We start from the raw sequence: 21,769 nt of genomic DNA on the forward strand, positions 1-21,769 counted from the left end.
CACCAGCCCTTTGTCTGCCATACCAGTGTGAGGGGCTGGCGAACACCTGGCTCTGCCAGCTGCTTTTGGGTGAATTGTTTCATTCCTGCCTGACCAAGGGAAACTTTTCTGCCTGATGTTGGGCTTCAGAAAATCAAAGAAATAGTAAGAGGTCTTTGGAGAAACATCAGGGAGGAAGAGTCACAAGGAAAGGGACTCTACTACTGATCTCTACAACTCCCAAACAGGAGGTTGTAGCGGGCGAGGGTCGGTTTCATCTCCCAACTAGCAAGTGATGGGACCAGAGGAAACAACCTCAAGTTGCACCAGAGGAGATCTAGGTCAGGCTTTTGGGAAAATTTCTTCATGGAAAGGGTTGTCAAACACTGGCACAGGCTGCCCAGGGCAGTAGTGCAATCACCTTCCTGAAGCGTTCAAAWACCACAAGAATGTGATACTCGGTGACACGGTTTAGTGGCGGCCTTGGCAGTGCTGGAGTAACRGTTGGATTCGAAGGTCCTGGAGGTCTTTTCCAATATAAACGACTCTGTGATTTCCATTTTTTTTTTTTTTTAATACGAGCTTTAGAGACCTACGAAAGATATTTAAACAAACAAACGTACCAACCCAAACACACGTATGCACGTGTATATCGGCGAGTCCAGCTGTAACGCCACGCTCGAGAGGAAGGAGGGCAGRGGCGGGGAGGGGAGGGCAGAGCTGTCCAGCCCGCCCTCCATCCCTCCTTCCCTCCCTCCCGCCTTCGGGCGGCCGGGTGCGGCGCTGCGTCTTGTCGCTGCCGAACCGAGCCGTCCCCGCGGCGGCCTTCACCTTCCTCCCGTTCCCGGCGGCGGGGCTGGGGCCTGCCCGCGGCCCCGGGAGGAAATGGAGGCGGCGGCGGCAGGGCCGGGCGGCGGCGGCAGGGGCTGAGCGGGGCCGGGGAGGCGCCGCCGCCGCCCGCAGCCGGGCGGGGGGATGCGCCGGCAGCCAGAGCCGCCCGAGCGGGCCGGCCGTGCCGCCGAGTGAGTGAGTGAGGCGGGACCCCGCCGCGGGCCGGGGCTGCGGGCAGCGGCGCTGGAGGCTCGGTAAGCCGGGCRGGGGCCGGGAGGGCCGCGGGGGGAGGCCTGGCGGCCGGCAGCCCGGGGACAGGCTGCTCCGGCACCCCGCGTCGGGCGGGGAGGCCAGCGGGCGCTGCGGACATGTGTTGTCCGTCCCTGCCGGGGGTGAGGGGAAGCCCGCCCAGCCTCGGGGAGTCCTCCTCCTCCAGAAAGGGAAAACTTTACGAGTGTTCGGCCCAGGTCCTTGCGCCCGGAGCCGGGCTGGGGCTGGGCATTGGCTCGGCTCGTCCCCTGGCGGTCAGAGCACGGCCCTGTCCCGTGTTCCTGACGGGGAGCGCTCTGTTCTTACGGAGTGAATGAAAGCCTGCACGCAGGGCAGAGAGGAGCGCTGCCGTTCCCGGCTGTGAGGGGTTGGTGCCCGCTGGAGTGGGAGCTGGTGTCTGTCAGGCAGGGCACAGCGGCGGCAGGGTGCCGGGCCTGCCCCGGGCTGGGGTGGGTCTCGCAGCCGCTGCAGGTGCTGCTGCCCCGGGCCTTGGTTCACATCTCGCTGACAGGTGAACTGCGCTCCGCTCTCCAGCAGCAGCTGGAAGAGYAGGCACACCGGCCTGTTCGTGCCTTCGGGAAGACGAAAACCTTAGGAAAGAACCAGTTATGGTGTAAGTTACAACGTTTAGTAGCACCATGCAACTTGCCAAAGGATCCTGTATGGTAGATGTTAGTCCAAAATTTCTTTTGTCCAAAGCGTGACAAATTGCCCAAATTTTCTTACCTGTAAGATAACATAAAGGAAGCATTGGTGAAAATGGATTAGATGTCCCAGTTAGCTRTTGTTTGTCCTTCCCTACCAGTTCCATTTCCAGTTACGTCATTAGTCATGTGTTAATGGGCAAGCAGTTGGGAGTTTGAGCCTCCTGGTGTGTCACTGCCATTCACGATGCGTGCGGGAACTGTCCTGCCAAGGAGCCCCTGTGCAAGCAGTGTAAGCTACAGAGCAGAGACCGTGCGCTGAGTTTTAATGCTGCTTAAATCTTCTGCACTTTGTCCCATCATTCACTTGAAGACAGAAGTCTCCTGCAAAGAATGAGTGTTTATCCAACCTAGCAGGTTACTTGTGGGCCATGGGTCAAGCCTGCAACTCTGTGTTCATGGTTGTGTGTGTGTATGTTGATGATCCCATTTTTTCTCATTCAAAACTCTTCATCTGGCTAATCTGAGGGTTGTGTTTGTGGTAAGTAGTCCTGAGAGGTAAGGATGGCAGAATGGATGGGGACGTGAGTTTTGAGATCTTGTGCTTCTAAAAAGTGTRGGATTGCAATACAAGGGAGAAAGAGTAACCCGAAAACCCCTTGTGTATTTCATTGTGAGAAAAGGGACTAAACTATCAACATATTTCTTGCTTTTTCTACTTGTAAAGAAAAACCATGTTTTAGACAGTCAGAAGTAGATCATTTTGAAAGCTGAAGGAATATATTAAAGAGAAAAAAGAGAAGCTAGTACATGTATTTACTAGAAAATAAGTGCAGGAGAGACAACAATAAATGCTGTAAGGTTGGAGATAAAACAGGAAATAGAATTGCCCTGTGTGAAAACAATAAAAACATAAAGTAGATGCAGAGAAACTRCATAAACACATTATTTAAAAAATAAAATTACTCATCATTGCATTTAAGTGAGCATAATGCTTGAGGTACTCCTGTCTGTAACCCTGGATAGTTCTGCTTCTTGAGACTGATGATGAGCTGCTGATACAGATATACTTCAGGATGCTACAAGTGAGTAACAAGTAGTAACAGTTGCAATTACATTATGACAGATTATCTGACAAGACTCTTACGTTCATTAGTATGGTTGSGTATTTCCTGTGCACATTAAAACAAAAGAGTAGGCAATACTGCTTAACATTTTCTGCTCAGCTTCCATGTATTGWAGGGTAAAAGTGATGGTTGTTATGGTTGTAGCTGCCCCCTTCCTGATCTCTGAGCCCTGTCCTGGGGGAGAGAACTGTCCTGTTTGTTGGCGACTTTGGCTGAAATGCTCTCCTGTCCCTACAGCACAGGATCTGGCAGCAGGGTCCTCTCTAACTGCATTTCCCATGTGATTTAACACAATTGCTTAGAAATCCAATACATAAATTACATAAGGGGGTATAGATCAATTGTCCTTACTGAGTGGTGTGCATCCATCACCATTATGAAAGTGGGCAGACTAGCAGGGATGCTATGAATGTTGGAGACCATTTCTACCCTTTATGTAGAGCAAATGCACTGAGTTGGAGAGAAAGGTCTGGCCCAGACCTTTCATTATATCTCTGAAAAGCCCGTAGCTGATGGTTAGAGGTTTTCCTCCTGCAGAGTGTTCTCTGCAAGCTTTTGTCAGTCTGCTGCATTCAGTGTTTTGAATGTTGAATGGTTCTTGTGGTTTTAGCAGAGCTACCTAAAAAGTTTAAAATGTCRTTGCTACATTTTTGTGTCTTGATATCCGATCTGAATTTCTGTCATCTGTGAGAGTTGGAAATGAATGTGATGACTGAAAGTAAAGGTGATAAATCTCAGTGCTTAAGTGGAAGGTGGTGGATTTTGTGGCAGACTGAAAAAAAAGGAGGATCTTTGAGACCTGGTGGTTTTTAGTATGAATCTTAGGGCAGGCTCTACACTAGTACAGTGGTGGGTTGGGAATAACATGCTTAGCTTTGAGCTGCTTAGCTGAAAAGAGGCCAGTCCACTGAAATTCATACCATATTTCTCTTTCCTGGTCAACAGTTTTCAAGATCATGAAGAATAAACATGTTTTGGGCATTGCATRCTCAGTTGTCATCCAGGGAATTGCAGCAAAAACCAGGAGATGACATTGTCTTTATGGAGGTCAAAGCACCTGTAATTGTTCAAAAGACAGTTGATACCTAGATGTGGTGTTTTTAGAAGTACTTATAAATGAACTCATAAAAGAAGAGGTGGAAAGAAATGAACTTTCCGAAGCCAAGCTGAGAAATACTACACTGAGAAAATAAAAACAGGCCTGAACACTGCCACCCTGGCTAAAAATTATGGGGTTTTTTTCCTTTAATTGGAGATACTCTTCTCCTCCACTTACCCATTTTGCATACATCATTTGGATCCCAAACCTGTTTGGAGCTTCTTGACTGCCTTCACAGGCTTTCAACATACCATGGAAGATGGTTCAATGCCTACAACTATAGAGAAAACTCTTCCTGGAAACATTTGCATTGCTGGGAGGCAAAAGCTAGTTGGAAAAGCAGTTGGCACCTGTAGCAGTAGTAGTGATGTTGTAGGTGGGCATGCTGAAATGACATCGAAACCAGGCTTTCTTCTGTTACTGAAGCTTTGTGGGAATGAAGAAGGTAGAATACTGATACATGACTGAAAAACTTATAAATACTTCCTTATAAGTACTAACTAACACATTTTTACCATCTTAACTGGGAATAAGGGCATTTCTCTTATTCCTTGGCAGTTCACTCAAATATGTATATAGAAATTGTAATCACCAGCAATACAGATGTGACTCTCATTGAAGTTGCAGATGGCTGCTTTAGGGCTGAGTTTGATCCTATTGCTAGTTAGGGGATTTTTGTGAGGATGTCATTGTATGAGACTTTTGTATTAGATCCTGTGTGGTTAATGTTTTGATGTTGTGTTGCCTGTGTCCTCAAAAGGAAGCATTCACTCTTTTCAGCACCTGAACTCAGCCCCTCAGGTGTCCTATATCTCCAGCAATGTAGAGACAATAGCACTGTATTTTTGTAGGTTTTGTTTGTGGGTTGTTTTTTTATTTGCAGTGGAGCTTTCACAGATACCTGCTGTCCAGCCCTGTGTTTATTGCCCATCAGAAGCTGGAAATTCAGCAAAAGATAGCTTAAATTTTTCCATTTCTCTTAGTGACTGGCGACTTCAGTATTTTTGTGATTGGTTTGCTTATATTTAATCTTCCAGTCATGGAAAATAATTTATTAGGATTGCAGTTTCAAAAATCAGGATAGAACTGTATTCAGTCAGTTCCTGTGGATGGTTTCTTTGCACAGTAAAACTGCAGTCTCAATTGTTTGGGTAACCTTTCCTAAACTCCTGAGGARATTCTGTCTTTGAGGCTTATCTGCAAGGATACAGCTACAGGTAGTAGGCACTGCTGCAAGGAAACAAAAAAAAAAAATTGGCCAGGTTAAGCTTAGTGTTCCAGCTTGGTCGCTTCCATCCTGTAATTTCTGTAGGTTGGGCAGGAGAATAGTCCATGTTATGTGTCATAAGCTGACATGRCATAACCGAGTATAGTGTTAATGTTACATCTACCACTGAGAGCACAGCTTTCTTCATTCTCCCTTCCTTTCCTACAATGGGCTGTCTTGCTAAGCTGAATCAAAAAGAAACTCCTCTTAAAAAAAATCGGGGGTTTTGCTGATGTGTCCTACCAAGCAGTCAGATAGACAGTGCTATTCCCAGCACAAGGAGAGGCCTGGGAATGTGTACCCAGGGGTGAAGGAGGAGTGAAGSCTCCTTTTGATAGCAGCCAGTGGTTCCATTGCCTCAGCCTTAACCTTGGCTAAAAATACAGCTGAATGGACAAAAAATAAAAAGTGAAATCTACTGCTGTTTTATGACATTTGTATACCTATTAAAGATTTTTTTTTCTTTTTGGTTCTGGAAAGTTATTTTTCTAAACTTTAACAACAATCATTAATGTGTTGATCTTTCCTCTTTCAAACAGGAAGTGCCAACTTTATATGGCTCACGTCTGACAACATGCACCACCAGTGGCTTCTGCTAGCTGCATGCTTTTGGGTGATATTCATGTTCATGGTTGCTAGCAAGTTTATCACATTGACTTTTAAAGACCCAGATGGTAAGTTCAACTTTAATGTTTGATGTGAGACAGAAAATTGAATAGTGCTTCACACAAATAACTCCTTCCTATGAAAAGTAGTTCTTAGCATGTTACCRCTTCTACAGTAGGACTGAGAACAGAGCAATTACATTTCTAGAAGTGACAATGCTGATATTCAGCTCTCTCTTTTCATGCTAGAAGTCTGCAAAACTAACATAATGGGGGCTTTTTTTGGATTGTTAGGAACAGAATGGATCATGTTTGGCAGTACTGTCTTCATAGGTCTACTTTTTCAAATACATTCAGTTTCACTATCTTTGTCTAGGAGGTGTAGAAGTCATGTGCAAAGTAACAGACCACAATTACCTATTTAATGTCACAGGAGACTCAGACAGTATCACATGATATTAGTTTCTGTCTTTTTGTGACTGCTTGTCTTGTGGCTGAGGCATTATATAAAACTTATGGAAGGTTTTATTGCATTTGCAATGCACTTTGCCTAGCCACCTCTGCCCTGCTTCTTGCATTCAGTTTTATCCCCTGCTGTTTGACTTGTAAACAGCTTATAGGCTTTTGCTTAGCTTAAGTAGCCCAGATGTTATTTAGATGATGAGGAATTCAAGCCATTTGATGACACCACAAAGCATGTAGTTTTTTGTCTTTTGGGGAGCTGCTCTTACAAAGCTATCCTTCCTACTGAGAGTTTTGGGTGAAGGTGATGGTATGACTTAGTGTCTTAAGAGATCTGTGTTTCTGCATCTTCCTGAGATACACAAAAAAAAAAAAAAAGTGACTTTTGAAGCATTGACAGTAGTGCCATGTGTTTAAAAAACTTGATGATGGATAAATCCATTAGGTCTACCGTTATAAATAGTATGCATCTATGTGAAGATTTATTCAGCAAGTCTTAGAGAGGAGAACTTTACAGTAACATAGCTTTTATCGGACACAGCTGTTCTTTCCCAGTATGTCTGCAAATCAGCTAGTCATATGTTAGGTAGTTAAATCTTCCAGTATTTCATTCTATGCCAACTCTTGTGTTCCAGCTCAAGTATTCTTTGAGTCATTCTGTTAATCAGAATTTGTCAGTAAAATTAAAATGTAGTTTTAAAAAATAATTACTGGAGCATACCCTCTGCATTTACTTGCTTTTTGTTTTCTTAGCTTGCCAAGTTTTTTTCTCTTTTTTTTTTTTTCTATGCTGAATCTTCCTCTCCTTTTAAATAGTTCTCTGAGCAGGTGACACATAAATTCTTAAGCTTTTCTTGCAAAGGCATGACTGTGGTTAAGTGTATATATGTGCTGGAGTTGGAGTATTTGTAATAGAACTAATGAAGGGGAATTCTTCGAATATACCAACAGAATTTTGGAGGAAGTCCAACTGGATGGCAAATCTTATTCTAGACTTAATAAAATATGGCTTGTCAGATTTTTTTTTTATTTGGATGTGTCTTCTTGCAGATAGAATAAAACCAGCAGATGCTCAATGAATCAATGTTCTTTTGTTTAAGTATTTTACTGATGTCTTGGGTGCGTGAGCAATGGGAACTTCTTGAGGAGAAGGAGCAAGTTTCTGTCCATCATTCCTAGTAGCATCTATAAGCATTCTTTTGCTACACAATGGTAGTGAAAAATAGTTTAGCTGCTCTTTTACTGAATCAGATTATTTGTATTTTACAGAAGAATACCATGAAGTAAATCTGTGGACAGCAATAATTACAGTATCTGATTGCTTGGATGCTTACATTGCTTTCAGTTTTAACTTGCTTTTCCATGCATGCCTGTTGTTAAAATCYTGTGTAGGCAGAGTAGAGTATTCCCTCAAGAAAATTACATAGTCAGTACACACATTTTCTCAACCATAAAACAGTAAGCCACTGTGGATGCAGATGAAGAAATACTATTCATAGAAGAATCTTCTAGAAGGAAAGAGTAGTCCAGTGTGGACAGAAATAAATTTTCAGGGAGAAATCATGTTCTTTTTGATTTGTAGTTAGGGAAAGCTGCTTCAAATTATTTTTGATCTTTCTGCACTGTGTAGACTTTGTGTTATTTTTTGTTTTTCTATACCATACTAAAAGCAAAAGATGAAAAGGGTTCTTCCCTTACATGCTTTAATTTGGTCTCAAATATTATCTGCCCTTAAATCACTAAAAGAGAGCAAGAGTATCAGCTGAGTTTGTTGTTGTTGTGAGAATCTCTAAGGAAAGCCATCAGTCCAGTAATAAAGGAAGAGGGGATCTTTACTTGCAGTTGGTTATAGGTGCTTACTTAGAGCAACACAGAAATAAAAGGGTGTCCATAACAACACATTTCTTCTTCTAAGATTAACAGTATACAAAAGAAGAAGCATTTGTACTAGTGTAAGGGGAGAGAGAAACCTGATAGATTAAGTTTTTCCTTTGGACATGCTTTGGGAAGTTTGTTGAAAAATAAAAATGTCCTATGCAAGTCCATATAGTTATACCAAATYGTCTATCAACCATGATACTTCAATTCAAGACTTATTAGCATAGTCTCAGCATAGTTTTTAGAAAAAAGCAAAGCAAAAAAACAAAAAACCTAAGTAAAATATAATGGGCATGTTTCTTTGATAAAACTCAAAYGAAGTTGCATCCAATATTCCCCACAGAGTACATCCTTTAAAATATTTATAGTGTGTTTCTGTCTTGTCTAGCACCTATCCATGTAGAAACAAATCCTAATGTTTTGTAAGGTTAATACAGAAAGTAAAGTTCATGTGTTTGAGTTGTAAAGCAGAAWTAGGTGCCTTCCCCTCACCTTGTGTATTGCTGTTATCTCTCTCCTTTCTTTAGGCTACGGTGCCAAGCAAGAGTCATTGATACTGACAGCTGTGACAAAAGTGGAGGAGGTACATGTGCCAGAGGAAAAACATTGGCCTGAAGAATTCCAGGTGCATACTGTTGARATAAGGGTTGCATGTATTGAAGAGTAGAAGAAAATTGGAGATTAGAGAAGGGCTTCCAGCTGTTAAGATGAATTGCTAGACAGGAATTATTTATTCAGACTGTTCTATTTAGATAGAGCCGACAGAATTAATTTTAACTTCACAAAGCTGGTTTGTTACGGTAACCTGCTGTCTTGTTTCATCTGAATGATTCAATTTAATGTTTTCCCATTTCTAGGAGAAAATTGTTACAGTACTCCTTTATCAAGTCAGGACAGTCATTTTTGTTAACCTTTTTAATATAATGGCCCAGTTCTGGATTACTTATGTTCTGTCTTGCCATAGCAATCAGGTTTGTGGTTGTTGAGGGCAAGCTTGTGTCTCCTCTATTCTCTTAGATCTCTGCCCAATCTATGTGTTTCTTTTTATCATGTCAGTTTCTTTTTCATGTTTTGTGCTCTTTGTGCTTCACATTTCAGGAYTTTTCCAAAGTAGAACAGGAACACAATAGTAGTCAATACCAGTTGATCTTTTCGATGCATAGTTCCGTGCTTTCAGCAATAAAAGTGGTACTTGCTAATTGACAAGGAAATTAAAAATCCTTTATACAAATGTAAATTTGAGACCAGTTGCAGAGTGGGCTAAATCCAGTTTTGKTTTTTTTTGCATTAGTACATAAGTCATCTTATGTTTGAAGTATTTTTGTGATKCAGTGTGAAAGGTAGGTTAGCTGTATAAACATAACTCTTTTCGTTTTCATTTTTCAAAAACATGAAATATGAGTTAGCCTCAAACTACTTGAGAAAAACACTTCGTTCAGTAGAAGGCTGGCAAATTTGTGTGGTGAGTTTTAGTAGCTAGCTTTACTACTATGGAAGACAAGTTTTCTGAACCTAAACCAATTTCCTCTTGACTTCCTGACAGCATGAAATGTAGAATAACAGCAATMATTTTGGTTGCATGCAGAAATAATTGTTTGGACAGATAAAATAATCTGGCAGACTGTTCAGATTACATTCTGAGCAGGGGTTATTGGAGAAGAACAAACAGAAAAAGTAGAATTTTTTTCCTTATGGAAGGTTGGGACAAAAAGTAAAATAATTCTTTTTTCGTTTGTAGCTTGGACATGGTACCTAAAATCACAGAATCACAGAATGGTTTGAGTTGGAAGGGACTTTTGAAGATTGTCTGGTTCCAATCCCTCTGCTTTGGACAGGGRCATCTTCCATGAGAYCAGGTTGCTCAGAGCCCCATCCAGCCCGGCCTTGAACATTTTGGGGGTGGGCCATCCACAGCTTCTCTGAGCAACCTGTYCCAGTGCCTCACCACCCTCATAGGAAAAAAWTCCTTCCTAATRTCTAAACCTGYCTTTTTCCAGWTGRAGACCATTACCCCTGTCTTGTCACTAGAGGCCCTGGTAGGAGGTCTCTCTGTCTTTCGTGCAAGCCCCCTGTAAGCATTGAAAGGCTTCAATGAAGTTTTGCTGGAGCCTCTTCTTCTCCAGGCTGAACAGGCTCTCTCAGCCTGTCATTATAGGAGCAGTGCTTCATCTCAGACCATATTCCTGGCCTCGTCCAGATCTTCCCTTGACAGGTTCCCGTCTGTCCTGTGCTGGGGCCCCAAGGCTGCATGCAGCACTGCAGGTGGCAGTAGAGCAGAGCACAGGGGAACAATCACCTCCTTTGACCTGCTGGACACAGTGCTTTTTTATGCAGCCCAGGGTGTGGTTGGCTTTCTGGGCTGCAAGTGCATATTGCCAGCACACACCTAATTTTTCACTCACCTGTATCCTCAAGTCCTTGGCAAGGGGTGGTCTCAATCAGCTTGTTCTCTAGTCTGTATTGATATTGAGGATTGTCATTCAGTTAGTGGAAAGGTGAAAATTCTTCAGTAGAAATTTAAATTTTCCCATCACCTCTTAATCACAGAAACTCCTTCCTCTCACTCCACTAGCTGTGAGGCAAGAGATGGTTATGGTTCTTGTCTTGGTCTCAGAAAAATGAAACATGTGAAACAGCTCATCCATTTTTGGGGAGAGGTATTCTGCCTCCTTTTTTTATTTGTCACAGTAAGCACTGATGCTCATTGTTTGCATTTTTGTTCACCTAATTTTATTTCAACTTGGATAAATAGAAAYACTGAATGCCTTCAGGTGCTAGAAAACAACGCAGAACTTTTATCCTAAATTCTTCCCCAGCCAGATGGGTCACAGAATATTCTGAGTTSGAAGAGGTCCACAAGGATCATTGAATCCAACTCTTAACCCTTCATCCCCAAGAATCACACCATGGGTCAGCCCCATCTTCTCAGAGTTTAAGGCATCATTTATGTTGAAGTTCCTGTCCCAACCTCTCAGAAGCTTTCTTATAGGTTGTTGAAGCTCTGTGAGGGGTTCAGTATTTGATCAAGGCATGTTTTGTCCACACAGATAAGACCCTGCTGCTGTGCAGCAGACTTAAATTGTTGTATGGAAAAGCTCTTACTAATGTATTCTKCCATGTAATGGCTTAAGAGTTGAACCAATGTCTACAGCAGCAGCACAGGAAGGAAACTGTGGGCTACCCCTTTAGTTAGTACACAGCAAAGTTTTAGTCGTGAATCTGGGAGTCATTAGGGTGCACAGTTTGGGGATTTTTATACTTTAGAATTTGATCTGAAAACTAAAGTCTTTCCCTTTTGTTTTTTCTTTCCCCTCTGCATTTCATGTAGCCAACTGGAAAAGCTTTTTCAGGAAATCTGATCCACCAACCCCTGGTTCATATGGAAAGACTTGAGCTTCTCAGGAATGTCTGCAGAGACACTGCATTGAGAGATCTCTCTCATACTGCAGTTTCCAAATTCGTCTTGGACCGAATATTTGTGTGTGACAAGCACAAGATCCTGTTTTGTCAGACGCCAAAAGTGGGCAACACTCAGTGGAAAAAAGTCTTGATCGTTTTAAATGGTATCTACTCTTCTGTGGGTTTGTGGGTTTCTTTAAGAAGGAGGAGGGAACAGAATTGCTCTAACTGGGGCAACACTAAAATGGATTCTTTCTGCTTTTCTGTACACTGGTACTTAATTTCAGCTTTTCATTTATCAGAGTTGTTTCTAGTCCTTTCAAAACATCCCCTTAAAATAAGATCTGTTCATTCTGTGCAAATAAGTATTATTATTTGACTCTAAAGTGATTTGAGTCATGACAGAGTACCCATATGCATGTGGTAGGTAGTTTTCTTATCTTTGAAAGGGTGACACTAATTCATAGTCTCTGAAAGTATGTGACAAGGTATCRTAATTCCTGAGTAACAATAATGTGAAATTTCTGACTAAAGGCCAGTGACTTTTAACTAGAGATTTTGGCCATGAAGAAAGCCAGTTAAAACTTGGCAGCCGCTGTTGGTCTGTACTGCTGAAATCTTGTGTATTTCTATCAGTGAATCATCATAACAGTTATGAAGATTCTGAGGTGCTTAACCCAATGTGTTATTAAAGATGTGTAATTAAAGATGGTGAAAGAAGGAATAAAGTGACTAGTGTGTTTGAATGCAAACAAATGAACTGTCCCTTAGCAAAACTTTTCTAGTGAGCAGTACTAACATTAAAAACTTCAATGTTAGTTTCATCCTTGATATATGGATGTAAGCTAAAAATCTAGAGATGTGCTCATACCTATGTGTGTACRTGCATCCTAATACCTATGAAAGCCACCCTCAAAGTACTAAATATGGAACTATATGAGTGCAATTAGAAGTACCTGCACTTATCAGCAGAGATAACACACAAAGAATGCCTTAGGATGGGCAGGGATGTATTGGCTGTGCCAAGTGGAGGATGGTTCACTTCTAAACAGCGGGGAACTTTTCACCTTGTCATGGTGGATAATGACAGAAAATTGCTCCCACATAAACACTGGTCTCTTTTGCCTTAAGCTGCCAGTGCACTGGTATCTGCTGATGAAGGCTACTGCTGTGGTTGACCTATTCTTTGGATAGTCTCAGAAGGCAGGACTGATACTTGAAGGGGAATAATTTGTGCCCAAATACCTAAGTGGTATTTGAAGGGTCAGGATGGGGCAGTGCAGCTGTGGCACTGAGGGGGAGCTGACTTTGCTACTTCTGGTACTGAATGAATATGTCCTCTGAATGAATGCAAAGTATCAGTTTCTGAGGCTGACTGACATCTGTTGTCCTCATGCAATTCACCTGTGGTACCAAAAAAKACAATTGAAAGCCTGAAATCGGTAAAATACAACCCTAGTCCCCACCCGTCACCCCTTGCCCTCTCCAGAAAAAAAAAAAAAAAATTAGAAAACTGAGCAGCTGAGTGGTGTGCATTATTCACTTCRTTTCTGGAAACAGGAAGGCTGTAGAGGCTTTCACCTAATGGSCTTGTTTTGTAGCACCCTGTGCTTGTTGCAGGTTGATACTCTGAAACGATGCTGTTGTRTGAAGGCTTATGCTAAAGCCCAAGGGCCACATTAGATGTTTCTCCAGGTCATAAAACCTTCCAGGATCAGGATATTAAAATGAATGCAGCAGAGTTAAGTGACGTTAGTTTTCTTGTCAGCTTATGTGCTTGCAGAAATGAGTATCTGGAGACTTTTTGTTGTTAATTTTAGTGCCTTTTAATCTGTGTAGTATTCTGTGATTGGAATTTTTGTTTCAGCAAAGCATACTTGTTAAAAAAAACTTTATGGATTCTGACAGCAAAGTACTTTTGCACTGAAGCAGTTCCAAAAGCAGCTCATAGCATTTATTTTTTGTTGGTGGTTGAAGCTCAGCCAAAAAGCTGGTTCCTTCTTCTGAGTTAATCCTTAAAGTCTCCCTCCATTTGTATGTGCAGGCAGAGGGAAAGAGAATGGGGACACTGACATGTGAGGAGTTACAGGCTTAGACATAATTGCTGATTAAATTTGTATAATGTGCTTTTCTGAGAATTTTAGGGCCATTTGGTCTTGGACCTTGATGTCACATACTGTAAAGAATTTTAACAGTTTTCAGCTTCGCAGTCAGAATCTCTCATAATTTAACAGTTTTAAACATAGTAACTTTAAATGGTAAAAATACAGGAAAGAGAAAGACATAAAGCTGTCAGCCAAACGCACACATGCTTGCTTATATTCACTGTTTTTTCCCTTGAAAGAATCACTTGCTCTCTTGTTTTGATTTGTCTAGGAGCATTTTCTTCCATAGAAGAGATCCCAGAAAACATTGTACATGATCATGAGAAGAATGGCCTTCCACGCTTGTCCTCTTTCAGTGACTCTGAAATTAAAAAACGGTAAGTGGCCTTTCCAGTGGGTGTGGGAGGGATTTGAGGTCAGTGGTGTTATGAGCAATTAAGGGTACAGCTGAAGTCTGCATCTGAAACTGAGGACAGCAGGGTTTCGGCTCCACCACTTGTATTATGGCACTATTCTGTTATCCTCACAGATATTAATGTGTCTGCCTTCCTACTGGCTTTGAAGGAGAACACCAGTGTAATTTGTAACCTAGTTAGGTGAGCCACTCAACTCCATGTGGATATAGRGTTTCTATAATTCAATRCATACTTAGTTGTTAGATAGTTGAYCTTCAGAACTGACTSTTTAATTGGACCCATCCTGATGTCTTGTATGGTAAACCTTACTACCTACAGGTAAGATTGTCATTGCAGCAGACTTAATTACTGGGATTGAACTGATTTGGTTTAAATTGTTAGTGCTCCTTAGCCCCAGCATATTTTCYGTTCAGTTGAACCATTTTGTCTGCCTGTTTAAGTGCTTCTAGTTATTTTCAGAGACAAAAAGTACTCTGAACTTCTACWGTAGAACTTCTACATTATTTTGGCTAGATTTTTAGCTGCGCCTGCTCTCATCTCTACTAGAGCCTTTGCCAGATAGATAATCTCTGTCAGGGGTGGCAGCATGGAGAGAACAGGGCATAAGATGACAGTRGACAGTTGGAAGTGTGGGCTTGCATGGGGTTTATGTGCATGACATCATTCTGAAAAGTCAGCCACTTGCACGTGTGACAGGTATCAGGAGAGCTCAGCCCATGTTTTTTTGTTGAGTGCAGTGGCTCAAGGACATTTATCACAGCTGTGCCTRTAGAAATGGGGTCACTGATTGTGTTGATACTGTGCAAAGGAAAATATTGTCACTATGTTCTTGAGAACGTGGATCTGTTCTCCCTCCCAGTGAGCAGCCCTGCAGAAAGTACCTATTCACCTGGGGCTGAGCCCTAGTTAGGATATATGAAGTTGAATGCCATTATTGCTTGGGTTGCTGCATTCTGCTCAGCTTGGAAGCTGTGCTTGAGGTGTGTAAYATGGGTTGGGTTGGGAATTTTGAAATTACCAGAGATTTCAGTGTAGAAAGGGGGATGCTATGGATCTGTTGATTTAGTTTTCTTACCTCTAGCCCTGCCTGGCTAGGAGTAAGTCAGGAGAATCTGAGGTATGATTCAAGTGCGTTAGAGGCGGAAAAGAGTCCATCCACATCCAGTCCATCAATCCTTATTTCAGTGAGGCTTGTGTTCTCAATCTCTTTTCTTAACTATTTATTGAAATAAACTTTGTTTTCAATTTATTCCTCCTACAGATAATTTGACTACAGAATATTACATATTACAGTATCACAGTAATGCATGAAATTCTGTTGAAAACTGTGGTCTCATGTTTCAATGGTATTCTCAGCTATTATTGAAAGTGTGACAAAACATCAAATAARATACCATTTAAWWTTTTTTTTTACTTAAGCARCAATTTATCTAACTGCCTGCCAGTGAAAAGTGCAGCCTTCTCTATGCATTTAGCTGCACCAACCAATGCACTTTTCCCCATGTCCTTATGTATTTTGCTTTTTGAGCTTGATCACATGGCATTACAAATATCTTTGTCTAGGAGCTCTCAGCATCTTTTGTCTCCTTTTTATATGAATGGACATAACCTAAACTCCTCCAGTTTGAATAAAATGTGAAAACTAGGATAAATTATTTCCTCTTTGTCCTGTATGCAAAAACTGCTTGTAAGAAGATATAAAATTGTATTTCTAGTCCTGTTGATTATTATATTGATAGACTATGCAAGTGCTCTAAGATTCACATTGCAGTGTCTGTGGTCAGAGTTTATGTACATTTTGTAAGTATATGCTAAACACTTCCCTTAATTCTTTCTTTGTTTTTTCTTCTGTTTAGACTGAATTTATACTTCAAGTTTTTTATTGTTAGAGATCCATTTGAAAGACTTATTTCTGCATTTAAAGACAAGTTTGTGCACAACCCTCGGTTTGAACCTTGGTACCGGCATGAAATTGCTCCYGGCATCATTCGTAAATATAGAAGGAATCGCACAGAGACCAAAGGGCTGCAGTTTGAGGATTTTGTGCGCTACCTGGGTGACCCTAATCACCGATGGCTGGACGTTCAGTTTGGTGATCACATCATTCACTGGGTAACGTATGTGGAACTTTGTGCTCCCTGTGAAATCACATACAGTGTGATCGGACACCATGAAACCCTGGAGGACGATGCTCCGTATATCTTGAAAGCAGCTGGCATAGACCACTTGGTGTCATACCCCACCATCCCACCAGGCATAACAGTGTACAACAGAACAAAAGTAGAGCGGTATTTTTCAGGAATTAGCAAGAGAGACATAMGACGCCTCTATGCACGCTTTGAAGGTGATTTTAAACTCTTTGGTTATCGTGAGCCTGATTTCTTGCTTAACTGACAGCTGGGATAAGATCTGAAAAAGTGTCTCATGGATTAATCTACACCTGCGTGAATACCAGCTGCAACACTGACAGAGCTGAGAATGACCATTTGTTTTCTAGCTTTTTGATGTTGCWCCACTTTTCATTGAAATACTTGTCATATGAACAAATAGGGGCTTATAGTTGTTGTTTCTGAAACGTGTTTTCAGTATATGACATTGCAATCTGTTAGGAATTATGTCTCTSTTATCTGAAATACAGAATTTGACTTCTCCCCTCTTCCCTCCAGGAAAAAAGAGGGAGAACAAATGGGCTATGATCTTCCTCTTCCYGCAGACAGAATGCTGTTTTTGAAATATTATGAAGTACTTACAAAGATGGCAATCTCACTGTAGGTTAACCCTGACAYGTGGGTAAACATAATGATTCCTGCTCATGAGAAAGTCAGGTAGTCTCCCATGAGCTTTGTAAATGAGAGGCCAGTACAGGACTAGAARTTGATTAAATGCTTGACAAATATAACCATCTAGGTTCTGTTGTGACTGCTATAATAACAATAATAATGCTGATCTAATTCCATTCTTGTTTGTCAAAAAATGARCCTAATTAGACAGAAGCTTTTAGAGATTTAAGAAAATGAACTGGTTCCACACTGCAGTTGTCTCTGTATGTTTGTCAAGTGTTTACTGTATTTACTACTGATGTATTGAGCCTCATAATTCTACTTTTGATTTTCAAGGTATTATTTAACTCCGGGCTATGTAAGTTGTATGAGAACACCATCTGCAAGTGGAGCATAGAAGAAATATGAAACTGCTAAGGAAACATTAAAGCAAATTTAAAATATGAGTTGTACTTGTGGGAGCACATATAATAATCACAAGATGCTCTCATGCAATTTAACTTGTCTTTTCTTCTAACAGTTAAGATTAATAAAGAAGTTACAAAAGATGTCATATTGAATAGCTGATTACTTGGATTAATGATCCACCTTTTTCTCATATCCAGCCTTGCTCAGTTCAGTACCTCAAAAGACACAAAGTTTGTCCTCTCTGAAAAGTCATCTCCCTACTGCTAAAGGAGAGAAGGAGACAAGATGAATCCCTGATTTTTCCAGTGATTCGCTGTTACAGAGTCCCAAGTAAAAAATGTCCAACATTTATGTTACTGATTTGGTGAATTGGCCATTTGCCAAAATTGTGAACATCACCTAAATTTGTGTACCCATTTTATGTATTAAAAAAATAGCTTAATTGAGTGGATTAGCCTTCATATTTGCTTGTGCTTGTATTGTGTCTTATAAAGAGCAGTCTCTTGTCTGAGTTCACCAGCAATAAAAATCAGTGTGCTGCCACCTCATCCTGCAGACCATGGAAGAGAGATACACCAGATAGCTGAAATACAGGAATTGCTCTGTTGCAGTGAGCATGTGAACTGTATTATTTAAATCATAGTCCCAAAAGATGTGTTTTCAGAKCAACGTTGTTGGCGAGAAATGCTAATGACGACCAGTGCTATGGAATCTGCTTTTAAATCAAGCCACAATATGTTTTTGATAGCTTTCTGTATTAACACAAGGAAGCATCTTGCACTTGTGTAAAAGGAAAGCTGTGCCAAGCTGACATGTGCTACTATCCACAAAAAGAAAGCCCTGTTGTAGCTGGAATTGATTTCAGAAGGATCAAAACAGATGAATTGAAATAAGGAAGAGTCATTAACTGGGCATCATTAGTAAGAGAATAATCTAGGGTGGTAAAGTTGAAAGGTGGGATATTTTTCAGGTTGGTTTGTTTTGGGTTTTTTAACAACAATTACAATGCCCTAACTTGTTAGTTCTTAATCAATGATAAAAAGATGTTMATATCTCCAGGTTTTTCTGTGGATTTCTTGGCAAAGAATGCACATTTGCAAAGAATGAACTTAGCAAAATGCACTGTTAAATGCATTTTGGAGCTAATAACCTGATTGATTACCTCACTGCTAATTTAAAATGTAACAGTGAATAATGTATAGTAAATTCAGACCTTATAGTTTAATAAAGTAGAATTGTTTTCCTCTGAAAGCATAAGCTASTGATCACACAGAAGGCCAATGTATGTTTTTATTTGGTGAGTTATTTAATGTATTGCTTCCTTAAAAACTGCCAGGTGGAAAGTGCTTCATAAATATTAAGTAATAATAACTTTTTCTAATAGCTTTCTCTGCGTTGAGGTCTCTTGGACATCTGAGAACAGSGCTGTGTACTGGCCTAGGCAGAGGTGTATAATCCTCTCCAGTCTCTGTTCACATGCTTTTCAGACTGGAACTGGAATGCATGTTGTCATTTCTTCAATTTAAATGTGAAGTTTCTCCTTTCAATTATATGTTCCTGAGCTATATTTTCTTTCTAGAAGCGTGGGTTGTTTGTTTTTTTTTTTCCCTTATATGCTGAAGTAACAATGGTACCATTTTGGCGTGTCTCTTGAGGAAACTTGGATACCATGAAGTCCTTGGCAGGGTGTGGTAGGGCTCTCCTTCAGTCGCTGCAGTGCAGGTAGGAAGGTCAAAGCAAGCTGTGTTAGGGAGGAGGCTCTTGCCATGCTAGTTATGATGAATTAAGTGCTTGTGGTTTGCTTTAGCTTGACTGTGCTCTGCACAAGGCTTTTACAAATGTAGTCTCAGTGACATGCACTAACATCATTTGGCTGTTCAGATGGTATTTGCATACTGCTTTCAAACTGCAGATGATACTTATGTCATATTTATGGTACTGCTGGCCCAGATTATTCTTTCTGTTATTGTGGTTAGAGCTTCAGAAAACAAATTCATATCCTTACTGTGTGCATCTCTTGTCTCTTTCTGTTGTCTTTCCTCAGCAGCTTTTGAATCCTTCGGCCCATTTTAACTATGTTTTACGAAGGAAAGTCGAGGGGTACTAAGCTGAAGTAATTTTCTTGAAAATAGGGGGAAAAATATTTCTTGTACCTCAGAGAGTCCATGCTGTACGTTGGCTTTAGTGAAAGTACAGAGACAGGAAACAGTTTTACTGCATCTGCTAATACAGAGCTGCTGATTTCTAATGGACCCCCTTCCCTAGTGCTCTGTACAGTTTGGCCTCTTATCTCAGATAACAAAGAGAAAAAATAAATTCAAATATATTCCATAGGTCTGTTATCTTCAAGTTTCTAATAAAATTGAGCTGACTGGATTTTTTGAGATCTTGGGGGTAAGAGGGTTTGTCTTGTGGTGAAAATGGATTCACAATTCACTTGCTTGTGAAACAACTGTATGGTAATGCCTATCCCCTTTCCTTTTAACTTCAGCACACAGTGTATTGTCACTGGCGTGCTTTCTGATTGTGTGCCACGAAGATGTTTTTCTGTAGTTAAAAATACATGTGAATTTTGTTTATTTTGGGAACTGTTCTGTCAAAGAAGCAGCAATTCAAAAATGTCTCAAAAATATGTATTCTTCCCAAAAAAAGCATGTTGTTTTCTGATTCGTGCGCAGATGTTGCCCTGCTTGTACTGGGGGTATGGCTCCCTGCTGTTCTGTGTGTCTCCATCCTCAGATTAAGGAAGCCATCAGACAGCTCTGGCTTTTGTGCAACATTACGTTTTCCTCGAGGTGTTAATAACTTTGTTGGCTGGGAAAGCTGCCTTTGATCTTATCTGTGCTCCAGAAAGTTTGCTGAGAAAAAGAGTGATTATATAGGGATTGCTTAGGCTTATTTTCTCAGATGAAAAAGGATGTCTTGTCAGTGTATCTGCCTGTATCTGGTATCGCTTAATTGACAGAGAAATGTGGAATGATCTTTCTCCTTGATGGCCTTGTAGTGATTTATACTAAGCCCCCATCCTATTGTTATAGCAGCATGAAGGGMCCTGGGAGGAGGTGTAAAGTCAACATGTGCTTATTTGAAATGTGAGGGTGTAAAGGAAACTTGACATCAGAGTTGGTTCCTGAAGATTTATCATGTCCAATTACTTGTTCCATGTCATCTGCAGAGGCTGATGTGGATTCTTCATGGCCTGTGCTTGAGAAGATTTATGCAAGGTAGAAAGAGGCTTGTGGGTGGTGGAAAATTCCCTTTCAGCCAAAGTTAGCTGTGCGTGTTCCTGGGCTGCTGTTGTGGGGAAGGTTTTAGAAGGAAATGATCCTATTAGCAGCAAAGCCTGCAGTGCTTGGGCTGGTGAGCAGAGTGCCTCCCTCCTGAAGGAGGAGTGAGTTTGGCTCACACTAATGTGTGCAGCCAGCTTTGGTGCTGCTTGTCTAAATCTCTATTTTTGTGCTTTTAATGCAATTGTGTGCAGCTGAGCTGTCAGCTAGGTTTCCTGCGTGTGGCAGTAGCCTGAGGTGACTCATCTCCTCCCCACCACAGCAGCTTTGAAAGGCCTGCAGCCCATTTCACGATGCAGCAGGAGACATTTCCCTTATGAAGAAAGCAGCACTAAGCCTGCAGCCTTGCAGCTGGTGGCCACTGGCTGRTGTAAGCATGGAAATGGTCCTGTTTGGGGCTTCCTGCTGTAAAATYGTTTTCTCTTTTAATCCAGGCCAGAGTGAAAGGGAAAAAAGATGTGTATTTGCTTTGASTCACAGCAAAAAGCCATGCTGAGAAATTCCAGACTGGTAAACCCAAGCCAGGCAAAGTCTGGGAGAGCAATGCTGAAAAAAGCCACAGGCAGTTTCTCTAAGGTCCCCTGGAGATGCTGGACATGTTGAAGGAGAGTTGCTGAAGCTTCCTGGGAGGTGTCAAAGGGCAAGCATGCTCCCCATAGCATGTGCATGCCAGAGGAGCAGATGCTGATGGGACAGCATGCACATGGCTGGCTGAAAGTATGAAGTGTGTGCTGTGGTGGCTGTTTGAAATCACAGAAAGGAAGGAAAAAAAAGGTGGAAAGGAAGTAATGAAAAAATAATTCTGAAGGCTGCACCCCTGGAAATGCAGTACACACTCTTAACTGCCAGAAACATGCCAACTACCCTGGATGTGTACAAATAATTTCTGAGCAGTTTGCAGGACCAAGCAAATCTGCAAATGGGGGCAGTAAACAGGGATCATAGGGCATCTGTACATGGGATTCAATACTGAGAAGTTAGCCAGTGCTCCCAATTGTGCCTAAGTAAGTGGATCTCATCTAGGAAAAATGCATTGCTATACTGGAAGCCTAGAAAAAGCTCTTGTGGGATAATTAGCTCTCTCAACAAACAAGTGTTATGCACCTGCTGTGATTTAAGGAACAGGAACATTTTGTCTTGAACATCTTTTCCTCYCCTCTGCAGCCTTTTGGTTTTATTCCATTTTCTTTCCTGTGTCCTGATAGGTCTTTG

The 21,769-nt window shown here is 41.3% G+C and overlaps 1 protein-coding gene across 2 annotated transcripts; it reads left to right on the top strand.

Moving 5' to 3' along the window:
- Positions 1 to 730: 730 nt before the first annotated feature.
- CHST10 (carbohydrate sulfotransferase 10) lies at positions 731 to 17,292 on the top strand. 2 transcript variants are annotated; one of them, XM_057374848.1, is made up of 6 exons: positions 731 to 1,064; positions 5,757 to 5,891; positions 8,690 to 8,787; positions 11,491 to 11,725; positions 13,938 to 14,043; positions 15,939 to 17,292. In XM_057374848.1, exons 2-6 carry the CDS (start codon positions 5,792 to 5,794, stop codon positions 16,474 to 16,476), a joined length of 1,077 nt encoding a protein of 358 aa, XP_057230831.1. In that variant the 5' UTR covers positions 731 to 1,064; positions 5,757 to 5,791; the 3' UTR covers positions 16,477 to 17,292. The 2 variants fall into 2 exon arrangements, with proteins under 2 accessions (XP_057230831.1, XP_057230832.1); XM_057374849.1 differs by lacking the exons at positions 731 to 1,064; positions 8,690 to 8,787 and having other exon boundaries at positions 5,831 to 5,891.
- The last annotated feature ends 4,477 nt before the right edge of the window (positions 17,293 to 21,769 follow it).

This window comes from Malurus melanocephalus, unplaced genomic scaffold (assembly GCF_030028575.1).
Source record: "Malurus melanocephalus ecotype Western Australia unplaced genomic scaffold, MMel_1.1 scaffold_234, whole genome shotgun sequence".
Lineage (NCBI taxonomy): Eukaryota > Metazoa > Chordata > Aves > Passeriformes > Maluridae > Malurus > Malurus melanocephalus.